The 23,344-nt window shown below is 40.3% G+C and overlaps 1 protein-coding gene across 1 annotated transcript in view; it reads right to left on the bottom strand.

Annotated features, from left to right (window-relative positions):
* The window catches only part of slit3 (slit homolog 3 (Drosophila)), a 167,328-nt gene that overhangs the window by 39,937 nt on the left and 104,047 nt on the right, over positions 1-23,344 (bottom strand). The window contains 13 exon segments of the mRNA XM_026917858.3: positions 93-236; positions 1,520-1,663; positions 2,348-2,422; positions 4,033-4,183; positions 7,828-7,991; positions 8,320-8,342; positions 8,344-8,464; positions 11,462-11,533; positions 13,775-13,846; positions 15,022-15,093; positions 17,008-17,152; positions 17,698-17,861; positions 21,162-21,233. Of these exon segments, the coding sequence (XP_026773659.1) occupies positions 93-236; positions 1,520-1,663; positions 2,348-2,422; positions 4,033-4,183; positions 7,828-7,991; positions 8,320-8,342; positions 8,344-8,464; positions 11,462-11,533; positions 13,775-13,846; positions 15,022-15,093; positions 17,008-17,152; positions 17,698-17,861; positions 21,162-21,233 (1,419 nt within the window).

Genomic DNA, 23,344 nt, shown 5'->3' with positions numbered 1-23,344 from the left:
CTGAAACATTCGTACAAATCACTCAAGGTCCACACATCGTTTGGGTTTGTATCAGTGCATTTGTGTATTTTTGTATACAGGTGAGCACTCACATGGTAGAGAGGGAGTGCAGGGTGGAGAAGGCTCCCGGGACGATAGTGGAGATGCGGTTATCGTAGAGAGACAGCAGACGTACGGAGCTGAGGCCCGTGAAGGTGGTGTTGTCCACACAGGTGATCTGGTTGCTTCTCAGCATCCTGCAGGAATACACACACACACACACCACAGGTGTCACGGTTAGGCAGTAAGGACACAAATGGTAAAGTCTCTGAATGCTTGTTTTAAATTTCATAATATTTCATCACGCTCTATACACCCTTTCCCTGATAAAGGCAAGACGAGCAACATTATGCCTGGGCTTCATTTGCATATTGTAACATGATTGGCACTTATATTTTATGATGTAATATCTCACCTCTAACACATGTTACATAGTGGCGTAAAACCCCTGATGAGACTTTCATCTCTGCTGTGCTGGCAGTAAAACTGCTACAGTGACCATATTTAAACTCTGAGCAATTTACAGATTTAAATAATTTCTCAATGAAAGTTTAGTTCAATTATTACATTTAGGGCGACTCTAAGATTCTGTGATAGGGACCCGGAGATTCTTAAATATTAGGACTACCAAAGATGCTTAGATTTTATTCTCCTTGCCTTTTAGTTTGCTTTGGATAAAAGCATCTAGCAAATGAAATGTAAAGGAAAAACTCAATAAATTTGGTAGATATATATGGGGATATATATATATATATATATATATATATATATATATATATATATATATATATATATATATATATATATGTATATATATATGTATATATATATGAAATGTGTGTGTGTGGTGAAAAAGAGAATGGTCAAAATAATCAGGGCCTCTAAAAGAAACCCAGCTGCACAAATGGGCTAAATGCAAACCAGAGGCTGTTGGGACGCAAATGTGAAAGCAGCAAATTCCGCATTAGACGCTGACAAACAGGGACCTGAGACAGGCAAACTCAATTTAGGCGTCATGTTCCTGGGATTTAAAAGCCACGAAATTCAATACTGCTGAACCATGATTCCATTCATTTGCTCCTACGCACTCCTCTCTCTCCAATTTGGCTAATTAGGTGGACAGCAGAGCTTGGCAAGGCCATTCTGAACTCCCAGGCTCCATGAGATGCATCATTTTAGCATCTTTGATGTCGCTGTGTGCTGCTTGTGACAGGAACCCAGGATCTGCTTTGCGTGGTTAAAATCCTCTTTAGATCTGATAAGTGAAATTTGTTGTGCTTAACATTCAGCTATTTTTGCGAAAGAAATGGACTAGATTCTATATTTTACCAACAATTAGAGAAGAGTTTCCAGAGCTTGGGAAACCTACGGAATAGTGAACATGAATGTCATTTTGTGCCTCCTTGTGTGTGTTTATAGTGAAACTAAAACCCGTGCCCAGAATTAGGAAGAGATAATGGGAAGATGGAACTCGACTCACAGGGTTTTGAGGCCACTCAGGCCTCTGAACATGCGCCCTTGGACAGCCTGAAGCTTGTTTCCAGTGAGTAGGAGCTCAAGGACACCTCCAGAGCCATCGAACACACCCTCCCGAATCTCCCGCAGCTTATTGTTACTCAGGTTTCTGGAATGAAACAACAAACAGAGGTCGTCATGCTTCAAGCTTTTTACTTAGAAAATATTAACATAAACCTGTCAACCAGTTTTATTTGCTCTGGCTTCAAATCTCCCACATTTCCATTTGGACTTGTAAAATACAAACAGCTTTGGGATTATACAACAACATGATAGGTTTATTATTTTTAAATGTTCTGAATGTTTAATACGTTCTTTATTCATAATCACGAGTTAGAATCTAATTTAATGGCTTCTTAAGCACACATTTATGATGTCTGGCAACAAGCTATCTCAGCTGTGTTCTAGTGATTCACTAGCTGATTGCAATCTGTACTTCAGTACAATGTGAGGAGGGGAACTTTTAGATGCCTCCCATTTGTAATGAGTTCGACAGCACCATAACATAAGCAATTTCATGCCTGATAAATCACTGGTCCTCTTTCCGAGAGACCACCGCTTTTCCCATCTCCAGACTGGGTGGCAAATATTGCCAGACAATAAATCCCACTGCGCCTTCGCCCATTTCGGCCCAATATTCTGCTGCTTTCTCTATCCACGCCGCCTACGTGGCTCATCACGCATAAAGTTATTGACATAAAACTCACAGCCAGATGTCCCAAATGACAAGCCCCCAACCCCCCCCCCAACACCAGCTCTTAAAGTGAAAATAGAGAAATGGACGAGGACGTACATCTTCCGAAGGTTTGGTAGCTTCTTAAAGGCCCCCATGGCGTCCAACGATGAGATTTCATTGTCGTTCAGGCGCCTGGAGAAGACAGGAAAAGGCAGAGCGAGGGGGGGTGGGGGGTGCAGGTGGAGAGAGAGGTTAATGATACACCAGTGAGAGGATGAGTCATAACATGGAGTAAAATAGAGATAAAGACAAAGAATGTATAAAAAGATGTCACCAAATATATGAAAAGCATGCAAGCGCTCAGAGACAAGGACCGAGTAGATTCTATAAATTTCCTGATTAATATTTTATATTCTAGATCAAAGATGTCGTGTATATGTTGTGTGAGGCTCTCAGTCCTTTGCTATTGAAGGAATACTTTTTTCACTGCATCTGAAAACAAAAACCTCACTTTATAATGCAATTTTAAGGAAACTTGCTGGGGCAAGTTATGCTTATGTTAAATATGTTAAATATATTTTCATTAATTGTTTAGTCAAATCAAGCTCTATATATGTATAATTCAACCTTTCATTGATGGGAGTACATTTCAGAGGATGGAAACCAGGTTGAAAAAAGGTTGGGAGTATCCTTTTAGAAAGAGATTATATCGCTGTGACTGGAAAGAAAACCTCACAGTGAGACGACATGACAGAGCAAAGTTCAGAGTAAGAAATGGACAATGACAGCAACCAAAAGGAACTTTGACAAAACATGTTAGAGAGTGAAAGTAATTGAGGGAAGAAATGAGAAGAGGACAGAATATGTGAGTCAGAATCTCAATGGAATGGAAAATGGATGAGTGGAAGGATGTGGACACCAAGAAGGACAAGAAAGTCCTTTCCCATAAGCTGGGCTGCACATGCACACTGAAGAACTAGAGACAGACTAGGAGACAGATAGAGTAGGTGAAGGAGGCCTAGGGTGTGATTGATGAGTGAAGTTGATGGGACTGCAGCAGGAAAAGCCTGCCGTGTCCTCTACACGTGAGCAGAAGGGCGAGTGGCATCGGGGGAACAGCTCAAATACAGCGTGAGCCTAACAGTCCAGGAAAAGCCTGTGGCAGTCATTCACCATCGACCAGTATGAGATATGAGAAAGAGAAAGAGAGAGGACAGGGAATGGATAAACTGGACAGAGAGAGGCAGAGAGGTGCAGTGAAGTGCACGAAGAGCCATGAACAAGATGGACTCTATATTGTGCTCAGTCAGCTATGTGAGTTTGTGAAAGAGATTCATCATGTGTATGTGTTTGAGCCATACACTGTATAAACTGGGCAAAATGGTTCCAGTGATATCCATTATGCTGCAATAAAACCAGAATATGCATGGAGCCAGAGTTTGTACAGTAGAGCTGGGAGGTGGGGCGATGTATCCACCTAATGCCATGTTTTGCTATTCACACAGTGTATGCTCACTGAGTTCAACTTCATTTATAATCTCAGTGGAAGACATGTGACATTAAGTCATATAAATGAACATCTAAGCCAAATCGATAAGTACACCAATGTTAGATGAGGCAATGGGTCAATCAGTTCTTTAAATTCGACAGATAAATAGCATCCAATAATATCTAGAAAACTCATTTAGAGTAAAGAAAACATATTGGACCATTTGTAGTTTTTACAGTGGAGCTCCTAATGCAGAGGAATAGCTAAAAGATTTTATGCATGTGTGTGTGTGTGTGTGTGTGTGTGTGCTTACAGATCAGTGGTGTGTTCAGGAAGGTGAGGAGGGATGCTGGTGAGTTTGAGGTTGGAACAATCCACCACGGTACCCTCACAGCGACAGCGTTCAGGGCACACCAGGTCCTGAAAACACTCGCCTGTTAGACGACTGCGATAGTCCTCTGAACCTGACACACACAGGACAGAGCAAGACAGAGAGAGAGAGAGAGAGAGAGAGAGAGAGAGAGAGAGAAATAAGGAAAAAAGAGAATGAGAAAGCAGCCATAATGCTTATTTACACAAACACATGTCTGCACTGACACACACACTCATATCTGCGGAAACATATATCTAAACATTGCATCACGGTAACACACTGCAGATCTTCATATACTCCGTCACGCTTAGACATCCCTACACTCATGCACAAACACGAACTCCCCACACATGCCTAGTCCTAAACAAACATCCATCTTCTGAGGAGGAACGGCTGTGTGTGCTGATAAAGCGGGCCGAACAGCGCGAGGTCACTTGCCGGAGGTCCACTCCTGAGATGTGTTTTGACAGAAAAAACAGAGGAGGTTTCTGGAGAGCAGGAGGCGCTGGTTCATTGAGATATATCTCAGTCACATGACCGATGTCTTTCCACAGGCACTGTTTATATTATTCCTCCTCTCCTCTTTTTCACTGTCCTACAGGAGCGTACAAGACTTTTCTAAGCACGTCTGTGCATCAACAAGGCCTTAACTTTAGGTGAATTTCATTAGCCATTTGCAAACCCTATCATATGACATCACCACAATAGTTCATGTAATGCTAGCTAACATGATTGAAAAATTAGCTGCTAGTTTTGATGACACAGCATAGTGTTAGCTAGGTTGATTTCCAGCTTAATCACAATCAACTATTTTAACTAATGTTAGCTAGCTTGCTAAACTAAGATAATGTCTATAATTACACAATACAATAGAACAACACAATAAGATTATGCTAGGAAACTAGTCTTTAAATATACAACAAAATATTTGACCTTAACTAGCTTGCTAGCAACTTGGACTAATGTTAGGTCAAATATTTTATAACTACTTTGCTAGCAACCTGGGCTAATATCTTTAATTAGACAGCAAAATATTTTACCGAATGTTAGCTAGCTTGCTAGCAAACAACTATCTAGTCATTTAGCATACAATGATAAGCTTTCTAGCTTTAATGTTTCTAAACTATTACACTGTGTAATTAAACATATTATCCCAGTTTACTAGTAAGCTAGCTAGCATTAGCTAAACTATTTGAATACACAACAAAATATTTACCCAACATTAGCCAGTTTGGCAAACTTGCCTAGCCATTTAGCATAAGAGGAAAAGCTAGTAAATATGTAAGTCACTTATCTGAGTCATGTAAATAAGTAAGGTTCAATAACAGTAATTCTGTTAATTCTGGTAAATCTTTATTTTACTCGATAATCTTTGTCATTAATTAGGCCACAACACTTGCTCACATCTGGTATAATGGACAAATGTTATGAAGATAGCTACCTCACTAATGTTAGCAGTGCAGTTGGACAGAAGACGACTTGTAATAACGACACTGAAAGGAGGAAAAGAGCAAACATGTAATAGAGGAAAAAGGCTAGTAATGATGTCACATGATTGAGTTTGCAATTGGCTGGTTAAATTTAACTTAAACTCCAGTCTTGTTGACCCAGAAACACCTGTCCGTTAGGAAAATCAGGACACACTTTTAACTTTTAAGCCCTTTTGGACATGCTTGCTAAGGCAGAAGATCCTAGACGAAGGACATGTCCTCGATAGTAGCTCCTGAATTTGAGTTGACAAGTGCTGCCTTGTTCTTCTTCCTTGCGGTGGGCGAGAAGTGCCCTATCCCAGAATGCCATGCTGCGTGCGAGTGTGTCCAGCGGTCCCTGGTGCTTGACGGAACCATGTGAGGCGAGTGTAGGCGGCGGCACATGGTTAGATCAAGCACAAGAGACAGCTGCACCAGGGGCCTGGGGGCCCGGGGCCAGGAGTGGAGAGGAAGAGGAGGAGAGGAAGAGGAGGAGAGAGGTGGAGGAGCAGCCAGGAAGAGAGCAGGAAGCCGCCGAGAAAAGCATTCATCACTTTCCCCGCTGCTGTTACGGTGGGGACCATAGCTCTGCCCACAACACAAGGGCACAGACAGATAGACAAACAAACAGACAGAGACATGACTGGCACACACAGGACAAAAAGGAGTGCAGCGAAGCCCTTTGCTGCTGTGTACACACACCCACCCACACACACACACGGTTCGTGCACAAACCCTTGGCTCTGAGTATGTGTTGGCTCTCCCACTGTGCTTGTTACTGTGCTGCTATAGGGACACAGGCAGAGCTGTAATTAGGGGAAATCCTGGGGTTAATATCAAAGCAAGCGGCAGTTGCGCACAGCATCGAGCACACACACTACACTCGCTACAATCGACGGGGTGGTTCACTTTCATGGCCATTTTCATGACTGCAATGTCCCACAGATCTTGATGAACCTTCAAAAATGCATTCTGACGGTTTTCTTTTCTACCGTGTATCCTGGTGATGTCCCATGAGCACTCTGAAGCCTGGCAGTGTGTATGTAGAACTGCTCCAGGCCTGAGGATGCCACACAGCTCCCTCTCCAGGGAAAAGACACACATTCACTCACACATATACAGACACACAATGCATGCAGAATCCTGGCAGTCACCTACATGAAGCCACCTAGCAGCCTTTCTAGGTCCCCCTCTCTGTGATTTCAAACAAATTTTTCTAAATGATGCAAATATAACAAAAATGCTGTGGTGCATCACACATTTCAAGTTTCATGTATAAACATCTATGTAAAACATTCATTCTATTGCTTTTTTCTGTTGGTTACGAGAGTACCTGATGTTAGCTTGTTTCAAAGAATCATTAGCTAAGTTAGCAAACCAATTTTCACCGCTGATATAAGCTAGCTATGTTAGCTTGATAGATTAGACTATATATATGAAGGCATCTCAGTTGTGCTAGGAGAAAAAGTCATGAGTCTAAACACTTAATTAACTGTTTATCTAACATTAGCTAACTTGCTAGCAAGCTTGGTACCTAGCGTTAATTACACAAAGAAAGCATTTAGCTACTGTTAGCTAGCTTGCTTGCTACTTTTGATTACATGATAAAATCATACAGCTAATGTTAGCTAGCTTGCTAACATATTAGCTATTTATCCTGACAGATACCTTGCTAACTTAATTAATGTTGCAAAACTATTATGCTGTGTAATCAAAAGCAGTATTTTAGTCAGAAACAGAATTATTGTAAATAGGACTTCCTGACCTAAATGAACATCCCTTCAAGCTGTAATTACAAGTAGGGGTTTCAGAAACTAATTTCGAAACTTGACTTGTTACTAATCTTTACCCTTCCATCATATTGCAAAGGGCAGCTAACATGACAGTTTTTGCTACGTTATAATAGCTTGTTAGATTAGATTATTAGACCCTTAAAACTCCCTTAAAACTCTTAAAACCTAAACGCCTATGGGGAACTCTTACTTCTACTGTCAGTAGTCCACACTATGTCTGGTATCTAGGTCTCTTATATGTATATTTATGGCTCTAACCAACATGTCTAAGCATGTCTCCATTGATGGCCTGGGAAGATTTAATTTTAGGTGATACTGTTGGCTGGCATGTCCACATTGCTGAAGTAATCTGCCAAACCTCTGATCTTGTCCTTGAACTCACAAGTGTGAATCAGTGGACCCTACGAGTCCTTTGCATGTGTGTATGTGTGTGTGTGTGAGAGAGAGAGGGAGAGAGAGCGTGATAAGTCTACCTGTGCAGCGGAACTTCTTGCCCTTGATCTGACTGATGCGCTTGTTGGCGAGGCGGCGCGGGTGGCTGCAGCGCGCCCCGCTTGTCTCGATGGGGTTGTCAAACAGGTAGTCAGCCAGCCACTTCAGGTGGCAGTCACACATGAAGGGGTTCTGAGCAAGATGTCTGAGGAGGTAAAGGGTGTGAGAAGAAAAAGATGTAGCACAGAGGAAGAGGAAAGGGGGAAAGAGAAGAATTAAAAACATTATACTGAACACAAAATAAATTTTTTTGTCCCACTAAATGTTCTAATATTTCAATATGAAAATGTTTGGGGGTATTAATAGCTTAGTTATTTTGTCACTCCATTATCAGCTAACTTTCCTGATTAAAGGAAAATTAAGTGATTAGAGTGTGTGATACATGTATGTAAAGTCTGATCAGCAATGGTTGCTTAGAGACTAGAGTGTGCTACTGAAGTGGACTGAGGCATTTGTGTGTGTGTGTGACGTACAGGGTCTTGATGGAGCGCAGCGGGGGTGAACAGTCCTTTGCTGATGGTCTGCAGCTTGTTGTCATAGAGAGAGAGCAGATTGAGACTCTGCAGGTCTTTGAACGTGTTCACCCTCAGGCAGTTGATCTTGTTGGCGTTAAGCAGCCTTAGTGGACAAAAAAGACATTTCATCCTTCAGTCAGAGCTGCGGTGATTCGGAGTACACAAAACACTAACATAATACACACCAGAGTCCATTTGTCATCGATCAAATTTACTATTCAGCCTTTAGATTAGGCCAGAGCTTTGAGTTGTGTTATATATTGAAGTTCACAGCCACGCTGTTTAGAATGGATGTGTTGTATTGTGGGAATTTAAGTAAAGGGGCTGTGAGGTGCTTGTGAGGTGCTTTTGAGGTCCAGATCTAGACATTAGACAGAGAGCCTGAATAAAAGTGTGAATAAAGCAGCCAGCTTAGCACCTCTAAGGCCCATTTTCCTGGCAACACCACCAAAAATCTTTGACAACTTAAAGGACACATACTTTTTATTCTTTTCAGGGCTGAGCACAAAGTGTGCCTTGCTCTGAGTGCTTTTATGTCCTAGAGCTGCCAGCAGAGTCTGAGATGCTGTAAATTCATGATGCCACTGCGCTGGCATGCCAAACTGTACAGAGGAGCGCAGTATCACAAATAGCTTAAGAAGTTATTTCTGTAAACCAGAATGGAAAAATCACAGGCTACATTTTGCTTCACCCAGATTTCCACAGTGCAGCAGAAATACAATTTACTGGAAGGCATTCACAATATATACACAATACACATTTGATTTCACGGTCACTTAGCTAACTGAAAATCTAGCTTAATACACTCAGATCTATGCTTTTAGCTTCTTTAGTAAAACCAGATGCACATTTGCATTTTTTTTCTAGGTTATGTCCAGATGCCCTGGTCTTCCACCTGCTTTTTCCCTGTATTCTATGACTCTCTTACTTAGACTGCCTGACAATCTACTAGCACGGGGCCTGTGTTTAATTACTGAAAGCCATTCTAATGAGGCTTTGTCTCACAGTGAATTCATGCATCGTTAGCCTGCTCACTGGGGGAGCTAATTAGGTGTGGGGATTTCAAAAAAGAAGAAAACAAGGAAACCCTATTCACAACAAGGCGAGACAAAAACATCAACCAAACACTTCAGGTACAATTTTTTAGGAATGGTGCAAGGTGTTCCCTTTGGATGGGCACTTAGTGCAAATTAAATTTATTAGAGCAGTGTTTTCCAAGTAGCACCTTAGAGATGCCAAAACACTCCATATTTGTGCTCTATGCTCCGAATACACTTCATTCAAGAACACTGAACACCTACACTCAAATTTGCAAAAGTCTAAAAGAATCTCATAAACCTGCAATACAACTACAACTAGGTCACAGAAAATTATAAAATGACTGCTTGCAGCAGTCTACATCACAATCGAGTTAATACAATTGTTTAAAGGACTTTTTTTGACAAGTTTTTTGTAAAATGTATAGTCTCTACTATAATGATTGTAAATGCAGACACCTCAACTAATAAAAATATCAAGATATTAAGTTTTTGACAACTCTTTTTCTTTGCTTTTCTCCACCACAATTAAAAAGCAGATAAGCATCACAGATGAACTCGAAATATGCAAATCAGAGGTTTCTATTCATTTTTATTTAGTTTCTATTCTAATAATCTGTTCGTTCTAACATGCTAATGTTTCTATAGTAACAGCTAATTCACAAGGACTTGTATTCCGAACGCTCCATATAACCTAACCCAGTTTTAAAAAGTGCTGTTTTTTGTCTAAACAACATATAATCATTGATATGGAGCAGCTTTCTGTATGGAGACAGAAAGAAAAGAGAGAGGCTGGTGTGGGAATGAATGAATCTTTATAGCTGCTGTAACATAAGTAGTAACAGGAACTAACTGGTTTTACAGATTTTCTACAACATTAAATGTAACTATAAATGGATAAGAAGTATGGTGTATCATTCTTTAAATAGTAAAAAAAAAATCTATGGTCAATTGCTGTGCTCTAAATGAAACAAAACGCTATTGTAAAAATGATTAACTTCACATCACACTAGGCCGTCACTGATTATTTTCCTATAGCAGTACACACCTTCGTGTTTAATTTAATGTACCACACGCACAGTATATTCATATTTAACAAGTATCTCCTTAGACGTGTTTTAATGCAGCCATTTCCTTTCTATATATTTTTTTAATTTTAATATAGCAAGGTGAATTGGGATTTATTAACAAATGTTCATTTATTCCACCATCCCCAGAGCAATAGGGCAACCCTGATATTACTCTTAGATTATTTCCCCCCTATTCTTTGGTAAAAGTTGCTGTAGAAAGAATTGCTCAGGAACGTTTACGTTCACTTAGACAACTCTCCGAGGTAAAATAAGGTTTTTTGTGACTACAACCCTTGGTGTACAGGTGTGTTGGGAGTTGTGAGAAAGCAGAAATGTGGGTCTCTGAGGAGCATTTTGAGAAACAGTGCATTAGGGGGAGAAAAATGTAAATTGCAAAAACACAGGTAATTTGACTCATTAGGGCAGCTAACAAGGCAAAGAGTAGAAAGTGCAGGGCAGCACTGCTGGAATCGACATGTACTCGGCTGATAATAACTTGCTGACGTGTAATTGCTAGGCACAATCCAGTGATGCACAAGCAAGGAAACAGCCAGGCTACCCCCATCAGCACAAATTGTGACAGGCAGCTCAAACAAGGTCATTAAAGCACACAGATTTCCTCAAATTAGACCACTAAACACAGGCATCATGTTTGAGCAATGTTTCTGTGTCTACATCAATAGGACTAGGTGTGAGAGATATGCTTTGTAATCAAGTCCAATTTAAATGCTAATGATGTTAGGTACACTCCTGCAGAGGAGAAGAAATATTGATGCGTCTTCCTCTAAAAAGTCGTCCAAACGGTCCATTTGAGAGTTGGAAAAGGTTTTCGGGCTTCAAGATGCTCTTTTTGTTCTTTTTGCTTGAGCTCTTTTTATGAGGGGAGCTGGGGAAATGAAATAGCTCTTCCTCACTTCCTCACACACACACACACACACACACACACACTATCCTGTTGCTACTGGTTGCAGATAGGATGGAAACAGTACTTACAGCAGTTGCAGGGAGACAAGGCCATCAAACAAGCCTTTGGGGATCTCAGCAATTTTGTTCCCATACAGCACCCTGTACACGCACAGAAACAAAGCAAAGAAAGCTCTGTAAATCACCTCAGCATGAGGCCTGTGTGCCTAATCCACATCCTACATGACATACTTTTCTCTCCACTTCACACTACATTCCTAACAGTGACGGTATACACTTATTCCACTTCATGTGTTAGATCTCTTTTTTTTTTTCTTTTTTTTTTTAAATCTTGCAGCCTAATAATTAACTAACAATCCAAGAAAAAAAAAACCTTCATGTATGCAGTTAAAATGGAATAGAATAAAATGATTAAGGTCAATGTGAATGAAATATCTATTCAATGAATGTATTAAAAATGATAATATTTTTAAATATTCTGTTAAATAGAAGAATAATCACCATCTAAATACTTGAAATGGATTAAGACAGCCTTTCACTGCTGTAAGATTTTTTTTGGCCAGATTTGTTGCTACAGACAAAAAAATTAGATATTGTAAAAGAATTCTTTGGCTGTGAGTTGAGACTGGAGGTCTTAGAATGCATAATGTGACCACTAATGTTCTGGCAGTGTCAGAAATTTTTTTATTAAAATCTCAGAGTGCTGCTACGACACCCGTCTAAAAGCCAAAATACGAGGATGGCATAGGATTCAGGAAAAATCCAGGAACAGCTACAAAAAATATGGCATTGGTGACAAAAATACAGAAAATTACTCACATTATTTATTAATATACTGTTATCAGTCTAAACGCCTGGCACTATGTACAGTGATTTAGCAATGCTAATGGATGAGCCCAGATTGCACTGATTGATTAAGCAGAAAGTAGTCATTTTCTTTAATCACAGGTCTAGCATTAGAGGATGTGTTATTAATATATTTGATCAAGATTTTTATCAGGATCATCTTATACACTGTGACAAGTAATAAATTTAAATGATTAACATTCACAATTGGAATATTTTCATACACATGCATACGTACGAAACAAACTGGGTACAAAAAAGTTGTCCTGAGAGGAAAAACAAAGTTTTAAAGTATTGCACAGTTTGTTTGGATAGAGGTGGATTGGGCATTCAAGTAATATTACAATATTACCATTATATATATATATATATATATATATATATATATATATATATATATATATATATATATATATATACACACACACACACACACACACACACAAACACACCAGAATGAGGCACACAACTTCTTCTTATCACTCAGTACATTTTGTATTCGGCGTGTGTCACCCTTGCTTCAGTGGATAATCTCATGTGGGTACTGTAAATTCATACCCAAGAATTGCTGCTGTAATCATAAAGACTTCCCTGTGCTCACTGCAGAACTTTTATTAACAGTCTGATCAGACTGAACATCATTTTAACACATTTAGTTTAGTTTGACTTTATAGTATACAGAGTGATGATTTATAATCCCACTGTCCGGTACTTTTTTTTTTGCCTCCATCACCTCTGGATTGCTCATTATGGATCTTTATCAACATCTGTATTCTATAAAACTGCTTTGTAACAATGTCACAATATTTTTCATTGAAATTATGATGAAACCTATAAACCTATAAACCTATAACATTTTCAAGCTTATATTACTGCTTTCAAGCTTGAAATTGTTTTATTCTACTGGCAGATACTATTGCTTATTTCATCCATTTATTTCTAGAAAGAAATATTCTTTTTTCCCCCTCCTTTCCTGAAACTTTACAGGGTGCATACTATAAACAGTTCATTCTGAACCTACAATCTAAATGAATTCAGGGTTACAGAAATCCTTAAATGTAAATATAGCCCGTGTAAGTGAGTAGATCTTTAATTGCAGCACAGGAAATAAGTGAGTGCTGAAAGACTGAGGCCTGTCATGGCTCCAGCTGCTAGGGCTGAGCTCACAGAGAGGGATCTAACGAAATTAATATGCACAGGATGAGGCTCGTGTCTTTTTTGGTCTTGTTCAGGTGATGTAAATGGGAGCCGTCTCTTGTGTTCACACCATGGCAGATGTCAGCGTCCGTGCACATGCATATACACACACACACACACACACACACAATCAGTTGCCCTACATGCTGATTTATTTCCTTTATTTGACAGCTGTCTCATCAATGTCAGCTTTTACAAAGACTCTCTGCGCCAGTTATTAACTGATGCAAAAAATGCACAAAATGCGAAGGAATCTGAAACATGCCTGTGAGCATGTCAGTGCATTTGTTTATGCGGGTATGTGTGTGTGCGCGTGTGCATTTATGCCAAAATACTTACAGTGAGGTGAGGGAGCGGAGGCCGCTGAAGGCGTCATCAGCAATGTCTGAAATCTGATTCTTGCTCAGATCTCTGAAAAAAGCAGACAGGAAACAGAGATGTTAAAACACATGCCTGCGGCTAAAAAAATAGAGATGTCTCTCACCAAAAGCATGTTAAAACACAAACACACTAAGAAAGGGAATGGCATTTAAACATCACTCAAACATTCCCCTCGTTCCACTGCTGAAGTTTGCTTTTATTAGCAATAATATGCATTATTAATATGTATGATGATACAGTATAATTCCACACTTACTGCAGTCTAAAAAAATGACATTTAGGAGGAAATTAATATAATGTCAAAGTGCAAAATTAATTCAGTTTATATCACAACACTGCTAAATTCTCGAATCTGATTGGTTATAAGGTGTTAATTAATTTCCTGCAACAGCAGTGATAATGTCATGTCAGCATGAAAACATTTTTTTGTTTGATTAACAACAGAGAGAAAAAGAGAGACTAATACTTCTAGCTGCTGTAATGTAAGTGAGAAACAGGAACTAACTTGTTTCATTCATTCCACAAAATTAAATGTAATTATATAGGGTTAAAGAGTATGACGTTCTTTAATAAATAAAATAATTGCTATTATTGGCAAATTTCTGTGGCATAAGAGGAACAAAACAGCTTAGGACATCACATCACCCCTTTGTTCATTATTTTCCTATAACAGCATGACCTGAAGTGATCTATTCCTTATACATTCCAAATACGATCTATTCCAAATACAAAGGATATAAACAAAGGATTGTCATATATCTATATCTATATCTATCTATCTATCTATATATATATATATATATATATATATATATATATATATATATATATATATATATATATATAATTTTTTTTTTACAAATTTTTTTTGTATATATATTTTTTTTTTCAGAATATGACTTTAATTGTTATTTACAATCACATTTTGCAGTCTTACTGTCAACTGCAGTGTAAATAGAAGTGGCAGGTCAATGCATTACATAGACGCCTAAAAAAAATGAGATTGTAGCCAAATTACATACACAACAAAGCAACAGCCTACTCAAGGTTATTGGAAATCGTGCAACCGTGCAATGGGTAAAAATGCTGATGTGGCTAGGAAAAGGAATGACACATAAACATTGTGTTTACAGCACTACTATGCATAGGTTGCTGTAAATGGCCCTCTCGGGATCTGTCTCTCTGCAAAGGAGGCTAATACTCACATTCTTTTCAGCTTCTTATATGGAGAGAAGGCCCCAGGTGGAATGCTCTTAATCAGGTTTTGTTCTAGGCGACTGGAAAAAATAAATAAATAAATAAATAAAATAACAGGTTACATGTATAACATTGTTTACACAGCAGAATATAGTGTTATCCGGATATACATCTTTTTAGTCTTAGAATTTTTTTATCTAATGTCTGTTAGTTGAGAAACTTTTTGTGCATTTAGCATGTGCATTTAGGCCTGTGTGTATTGTATTGTATTGTGTATGTGTGTTGTGATGTGTTCCACAAAAGACATGGAGTTCTGCAACTCCTGATAGAAGTTAAAGGCAGAGTCATTAGTCTGCATAAGGTATCTTCCCCCCCCCACAAACTAATCCATCCTTGCCACTATACAAATGCCTGCATGCATACTTATAGCTTGTTTTAACACAAACACACTCCTGGCTCATTTTAGTATGGATGAGCTCAGGCTGGCAGTTAAAGCTCCTACAGGTGAATTACTGAGTGAGCCATCCAGCCATTTGATGCAGATCGAGAGACTGGTGCAGATTGAGAGGAAATGGGTTTGAGTTTTCAATCTCCTCTGGCACGCTCCATGATTCAGTCCTGGCAGCTGCCACAGCAAACATGGCTCGGTCAAAATGAGCCCAAAGCCCAGCAACGTTCGGCCTGTACATCATTCAATTAGTGCTATTTGTTTCTGGCCAGGGGCACTGCTTGAGTAATGTATCCAGCCTAGTGCAACCGTTTGTTACACAAAGGTCATATGCTATTGGCAGAAAGTGCAGGACGAGGAACGGTACATATCAGGGCAATTACGCATCTGTCCTTTGGTGCAAACAAGAGCCGTACGATCAATATGTATATCAAATACACAGGCTGAGACACTGCAAAGCCAGTGGGAATCCAATCAGCACACAGACACACACACACACACATGCTTACACACTGCCCTCACTACTGCTGAATGTGTGTAACCACAAGGGCTATCTGATTAAATATACTATTTAAATACAATTAGAGTTTTCCTAAATGTTTACATATTCAAAAGCAAAAATCTGCATTTGAATATATAAGGTCACATTCTACTTTTAGTCGCCTAATGCAAGTCATTTGAAACATATTTCCAAAACCTTTTGGAAAAAGGGCCTTGAATAAATGGACTTCACTTATGGTGTACTTTATTTGAGCTGTTCTAATTTTCTAATTGACTATGAAAGAAATCAATCATAAAAGTTAGATTTATATGTAAGTCGTTAAGAGTGTTCAACAAGTTCAACTTACTGAAGTCTACAGCTATATGTACGCTACACAACGCCATTACATTGTCCCCTATGTAGTGAACAGGAAGCCTGCTGTGCGTTCAAGGTGCTCTAAAATCAACCATATTACTGACAATTCACAGTGTGGAAAAAAGCTAAAATGTATCTGAAACATACGTATATGTAAATCCATACGTATATGATAATAGTATAGTGGATAGGTCTCTGTGTGTGTCTGTGTGTGAGTGATTGAGTTAACACCACTGCAGGGCTGCTGATTAGAATAGGGTCCAGGAGCGATCTCATTTGCCTGACTCCAGCTCTTTGGCTGCGTGCATAATTGTCCTGAACTCCGGAGGAAAATGTGAAGAACCCTGAGTAGCTCGAGCCGGAGGAAGCCGCAGCTCAGGCAGAGTTCTGACGCTCCTGCTAATGAGGTTGTGAAGTGCAGCGCTAATGGCCTTCGCTACACGACAGGAGGAGACGAGAACTGAACCCGGCTATTATCACAGTGACTTTATGTGTTTACTACAGTGGAGATAGAGAACGAGGGAGAAAAAGGAGAGAAAGAATAAGAGCAGAACGAGGGAGTGTGAGAGAGATAAGAAAGGAAGAAGACAGATAAAGGCTGAGAGAGAGAGTGTGAGCGAGAGAGAGAGAGAAATGGAGGGTGAGTGGCGAGCGGTGTGCGTGTCTGATATGATGGGCGGGAAGACTCACATTTCTACGATGCCCTCAGGCAGATTGGCTGGGATTTCAGTAAGGCCTTTTCTCCTGCAGTCCACGATGTTGTTGTTGCAGGTGCAGCTGGCAGGACAGATGGACGCTTGGGGAGCACAAGACCTCGGCTCTGACTGAGTAGGGCCTGGAAACATAAAATCGGCAGGAGAGAGAAAGATCTTATTCATTGATAAAATGCAAGAAAAACACAAGAAATATCGAACATGGAGATATAGTTTCATAATGGAAATTGTGTAAATACCAAAGGCAAATCAACATGATATGTGTGCAAAAAGTTCTTTACTGCACTTAATAAAGCAACACAATCGCAACACACACAGCCTCTGGTGCTTTATTGTCTTTCCTTGCTGCTTAATTATTCCTGCTTAGTTGTTGGAGTGTATTCCTCAGTTGATTAATGAGAAAGGGGAGGCAGAGGGGCTTAATTAACAAGGCCTGGATGGGAATATTTTCACCAATTAAACAATGAGGTCTATTAGAAAGCATAGAACATTGTAAGAAAACAAAGACATATTTGCTTACATTATACAGGCTAATGACCGCACATTATGCATCATTTAATGTACATTTCGTGATGGTGCAAGATAAGCAGTATTTTCAGAGAATGGAAAGATTATTGACTAAACCACAGCTTTCATTTGTGACAAATGATGTGTGTGTGTCTCGCACCTGTACAAACGAATTCTCGTTTCTGCACATCAGGGACGTTGAGGCCTCTCATGTGGGTGGGGGACATGCATTGGGTGAAGGGGGCCAGGCCCCGCCTCTGCCGCAGCCAATCAGAGAGCCATGACAGGTGGCAGTCACAGTGCAGGTTGTTAGAGTGCAGACGGCTAGAGATACGTAGATAGACAGAGATTTACTCATTTTTTCCCCCTCATTTGGTCGACGCTTTTATTCAAAGTGACTTACAATTGAGGCAAGATACAACTGAGCATTGGAGGGTTAAGAGTCTTGAGATGTAGAGAAGCAAAATAAAGAGAAATAGATAAAGAAATAGAGATGGGGAGAAGAAGGTGTGGAGAGATTCTGAGGGCAAAGGAGAGGAGAGGGAATAGAGAGAGGGAGCAAGAATTAAAGGGAGAGTGAGACAGAGTATAAATGAAATAAAGACAGGGACACACATCAATGTGAAACGCCTCAGTAGAGATTCTTATTTTCTGGGGCCGTCTGCCTGGTAAATGAGCGATCACTGAGCAGTATGTAATGACTGGAATAGAGTTCGCTAATGCTGAACGGAGATACCGAGGGCTGCATTTTAATTTGCGCTGGAATGTCTTCACATCATTCTATTCACAAAGAAACAGATTCAGCCAAAGAAAATATGACATAGCACCATCAAACACAATCTGGAACGTAATTTGAGGAGAAGTCCCAAAATCAAAGCAAATAATTTCTGCTGCGTTAACGGATTGGCGAGTCCTGGCAATTTCCTTTACCACTCTACATATCAAAAATACATTTGAAGTACTTGCGTAATCCAATGAGTCTTTCGTGATTCACAATATTTCTGGCCATGACACAAGATCATGGATGAAATAGCTCCCTTTTGCCAGCAGTGTCATTTCGTCAAGGTCTCCACCAATATGGCGGTGTCCCAATGCAACCAACTATCTTAATATCTACCTCTACGGGCCATTACACGGCACAGAGGGGGACAAGAGCTGCAGAAAGAGTGGCGTCAGCAAATCAAAAGAGGACGGCTGTATCCTTGACAAAAGCCTGCAAATGGAATAATAAGGTAAAATCTTTCTTTGGAGGGGTCAGAAATTTTCCCATTGAGGATAACCATAGGGACAAGAGCCTTTCCCATTATAAATCTAGTTTACAGCTTCCTGTTGTTGCGGATTAATTACGGATGAGCAGGATTACAGAAATGGAGGGCACACAGGGCACGAATCCCAGTTGTCTGAGGTATGTATGGGGTGTATCTTCTGAGCGTGCACAAAAGAGCAGCTCAGTGCACCTAGCCTATTGACCGGCCTCCCCAGAAAATGAGTACTCATCTAGCCACGGGAGTCTTCTCACTCTTTTTATTTGGCTGAGTTATTGAATGGCGAGCGCCATGGGGTGATATCATTTGATCTAATTGAATGGTTGCAGCACTAAGAGAGGGAGTAAGGAACAGGGGAGGAGAGGACAAAATGGGTGGTAGTAGGGAAGGGGAGGTGGGGTTGAGTTAAGCCAAACTATTTCATCAGAGACCTGGTGCCATCCCCCCAATCCTACTAAAGGGATTAGAGTCTTCTCTAAACATTTGATTTAATAAGTTGTTTTTACGAGCAAACAAATTCAATACTGAGATTGTAGGGCTATTAAAGGATGAAAATTCAATATGAGGGTACTGGGTAGCAGGGACGGCCTCGCTGCTGATAATTCAATACAGCCGAGGGAGCAGAGCGTCAGCAAATTCGATCCCCCCACACGAGGGGGCGAGTCTGTCAGCCTTCTTGACAGATGGGATCGTGGCCAGACTGACTGGATGAATGCAGAGGAGGCTGTTTGAGACAGGACCATGCGGTGGCTTTGGAGCCATACAGCCCTGCATAAATGCTCTAAGGAATAGAAAACCAAGGCTTCCAGAGAGCTGCGGCAAGGTTCCAGTCTCCTACTGGCCCACACAGCGCCTTGGTCTTTGGGGTTCAGGGGCTCAGACTGTCTGTGCCCCCAAAAACGCAGAGCACAACTAATGTTTACCACTGACATCCTCACTTATTTATGTCTCTCCTGAACCCTTATTCTCCACTGCATGCAAATCATAAGAAAAGCCACCCTCATCCCATTCTAATACACAGACGTGGGCACAGATGGGATCCATCCAGGCGTGGTTTGCTCGCGGCGGAATTATTTGCATCGATTGCGGGTTAAATCCGACAGCACAAAAGTGGTGTAGTGACATGGGTTTGTACCAGAGCCATCTTACCCAATGCAGTGAACACAACGACGCCTGCACAAACAGACGTCTGAGAATTACCAAAGTCCCGGAGACGAGCTTGGGTTCCCCACTGAGCACCAAACCTCAGAGCTCACAAGGAAGACTTTGGGATTTAATTTAAGTTTGTTTAAATATATGTGTGTGTGTGGGGTTTTATAGGTATACCACAAAGATCTGTATTATATCTGTGACGCGTTTTAGGAAGACACTATTGGCAGAAAGCTTACACAATAATCACGAAGTCCTAAGCAAGTGATGATGGTTAAGATTCTGTCTAGTTCTAGTCATCAAAAAAGTTGGGAGTTCAAATCCTAGGACTGCTAGAGAGTCACTAAGGGGCCCTCAAGGAAGACTATTAACCCTTAACTGCTCAGCTCATTTTTATAAAAGTGTCTAGAAAATAGGCTTGTGCAATATAATGGTTTAATCATCCCTATTATTATTATTATTATTATTATTATTATTATTATTTATGTTGTATTGCCAGACCTGCCAACATCAGCAATTTACACTAGTACCCTAGTACGAGATATTGCTCAAAAATACACCAATACACCAGTCTTTTTCCCCAATACAATGCGAGATGAGCCCCATATGGCCCTGGAATGATTTGCATAGTTGTTTTGAACTCTCCGATATTAACCAGTGCTGCATGGAAATATTGACCTAAAAATATTAAGTACTGAGAAAAAAGTGACAAATTGAACAATTTACAATTTATATTAATGATGATAAATGTGATTGATTAAGCTGTTTTTTGTTTTTTTTTTGCTCTACTGTGCCGGTCAGCGCTCAGACGTGTTCAAACATTTTGAGTAGCAGATCAACAGTGAAATAGTCAACCATGTGAACATTAGACAATCAATTTGAATTGAAAACATACTGTGTAATGTTTTTACTGTTTACTGCACATTACTGCGGAGTCACCTAAAAATGCTGAATTTTCCTAATTGCCACTGCCAGCAAGCAGTTCCCAACTGAACAGCTGATAATATTATTACACCCTCCCTTACTCTTCTTAAACTCGACATGGTAGAAATGCCTATTTTTACTTGTTTTCCTATATCAGTTCTGGATGATTAAATCACCACCATGATTAAATCATCATTTTTAAAATGGTAAATTGCAAAAATCAGTATATCGCACAAGCCTACTGGCAAATGAATAAACGTGAATGTAAATATACTCCAGTACTCACAGAGTCCGCAGCTTGGGCATGTGGTTGAAGCTGGACAGCGGAATGAGGGTGATGTTGTTGTTGTTGAGAGTGCTAGAAAGCAAAAGAGAGATCAAAGATCAGACATCTGTATTGATCCGCTGTAGCCTGGATAGTGTGCACACAGTTTTAGTTACATAAAAAGAGGTGAGGTGTTGAAAATAAAGAACAGCAGAGACATCAAGACAGATTTGTATTATGTCTATATTAGGATTAGGAGTGTTCTATGTGGCTAAAATATGAAGACATTATCTAAAAAAAATCTCATCCTAATTTGGAGTAATCCTTCGCTCCACTGGTGTGTGATGCGAACACTGTGTGTGCTAGTTGTTCCCAGCACTGTCGTGGTGCACATAATGCATGATCGGTGTGTGTCCACGGCAGCGTGTAATCGGCTTTAAAATGAGATCATCAGCGGCGTGTGCAGCTGTAAACATGGCCGGCAGGCTTCTGTGCTTCCTGCCAGAGCAGCAGCCCTCCTTATTAGCGTTAGTTAGCTGCCTTAATCTTGTACTCGAGCCATCCCACAGTCACCGGGCCCAAACCCACCCTGCACAGAAAGACACGGCGGGGTCTGGGTCTTCTCAACTGCTGCTATAATGTTCCTGTCTGCTGTAGAAAATGCTGAATGCTGCATCTTCTCAGTCAGGGTTTGGGGGTTGGACTGTGCTTTGTAATCTAAGGGTCATTGGGAGAGATGATGCCAGGGTTTTACAGTCCGGGTCTGTTAAGGGGAGCACTGTGGCACAGAGCTGCGCTGAGGTGACGCCAGCGATGTGTGCTAGTGGAGCCGCTAAGCTTGCGCTTTTCGCTCACAAGCAGCTAATTCGACCTAAACCTCCCCTTAAAACGAGAGGGGAAGATGGATATGACCGCAGGATAATATGTTTCTGTGTTTCTGACATTGGACTCGTAATTCCAACAGTGGAAAATCCCCATCCCCAACAACAGCATGGCTTTAAGTACAAACTGCAAAAAAAAAAAAAAAAAAAAAAAAAAGAGAACACAAATCTCTCCAAAATAAAACATTCCTGTGGAATTTTAATGACAATCTTGACATTTATTTTGGCATGGCTCAGTAGGGGAACACTTTATTAAGACAGAGGAAAAGACAGAAAAAAGCTTCTAAATGGCATGGAAAATTATTGTTATTCCACAAAAAATATTACACGCAGGGAGGAGGAATCACCCTTTGTGAGAAGTTGACCAAAACTTCACTCCTCCCAAGGAGAGGAACGCAATCTTCTTCTCAAGGCCTCTAAAGCTTGGAGCCAGCGCTCAGCTCCGGGGCTGAGAGCAGTGGAAGATCTGGCATAGCCCGAGAGAGGAACGCCCTGCTAAAACCTGCAATACCAAACCATAGCCGGGGAAAAACCGTGCAGGAAGAACCAACACTTGTGATCGCTGGCTCAAGTTCTTCCAGAGGTGAGGGAGCAAAAACACACAAAAAAACATTCTTGTGGCTTTGGCTGAGATACAATTAAAGCACAAAGGGATGTATGCAGCCAGAAAGCAATATGGGAACAAACCAATCCGAACCCCTCCAAGTCTACCTAACAGCTTGTGCTAAAAGGGGTAGTGCTCTCCAACTCATCTATATTTCAACTGGCCCAGTTCCAGCTATAATAAGCCATCATAAAAATAATCTATATGGATTTTGTGCTTGTAGCCAGAGTTAGAGAAGATTAACTCTTGACCGCACATTTGAGGCATAATGAGAGTGATAACCCCTTGAGTCTAAGCAGGTATTACATTTCTGTTAGAAGGCACAGCGGCTTTAAGCAACACCAAGGTCATGTGCAAACGTTGGTTCTTGGCAAATGAACACAAATCACACGTGGCATGTTTCTTTTTTTTTTTTTATCTTTATTCTGTGTAATTAATATGAGTGACAGAGTAATTTCTGTGTCTCCCCACTGGCTGATCATGAATCTTTTTTTTTTTTTTTTTGTAGTGAAAACCCAACTGTGACCGGGAACAATCAATGAGTCCACGATGTCTCCTGAGAACGTGCATTCAAGCTGAAATGGAATAAAATCAATAGCGGCTCCTGACTAATAACATGCTGCGAAGCTTAACAATGTAACTTTATGATTTGATTTAAAGCACTATTGACATGGCAGTCAATGGGATTGAGTAGCTATTAGCCTCTCAATCCCATAGCC

Source organism: Pangasianodon hypophthalmus, chromosome 7 (assembly GCF_027358585.1).
Source record: "Pangasianodon hypophthalmus isolate fPanHyp1 chromosome 7, fPanHyp1.pri, whole genome shotgun sequence".
Taxonomy (NCBI): domain Eukaryota; kingdom Metazoa; phylum Chordata; class Actinopteri; order Siluriformes; family Pangasiidae; genus Pangasianodon; species Pangasianodon hypophthalmus.
Note: the sequence above shows the minus strand (reverse complement) of the source record. Positions and strands in the feature narration are given on the sequence as shown.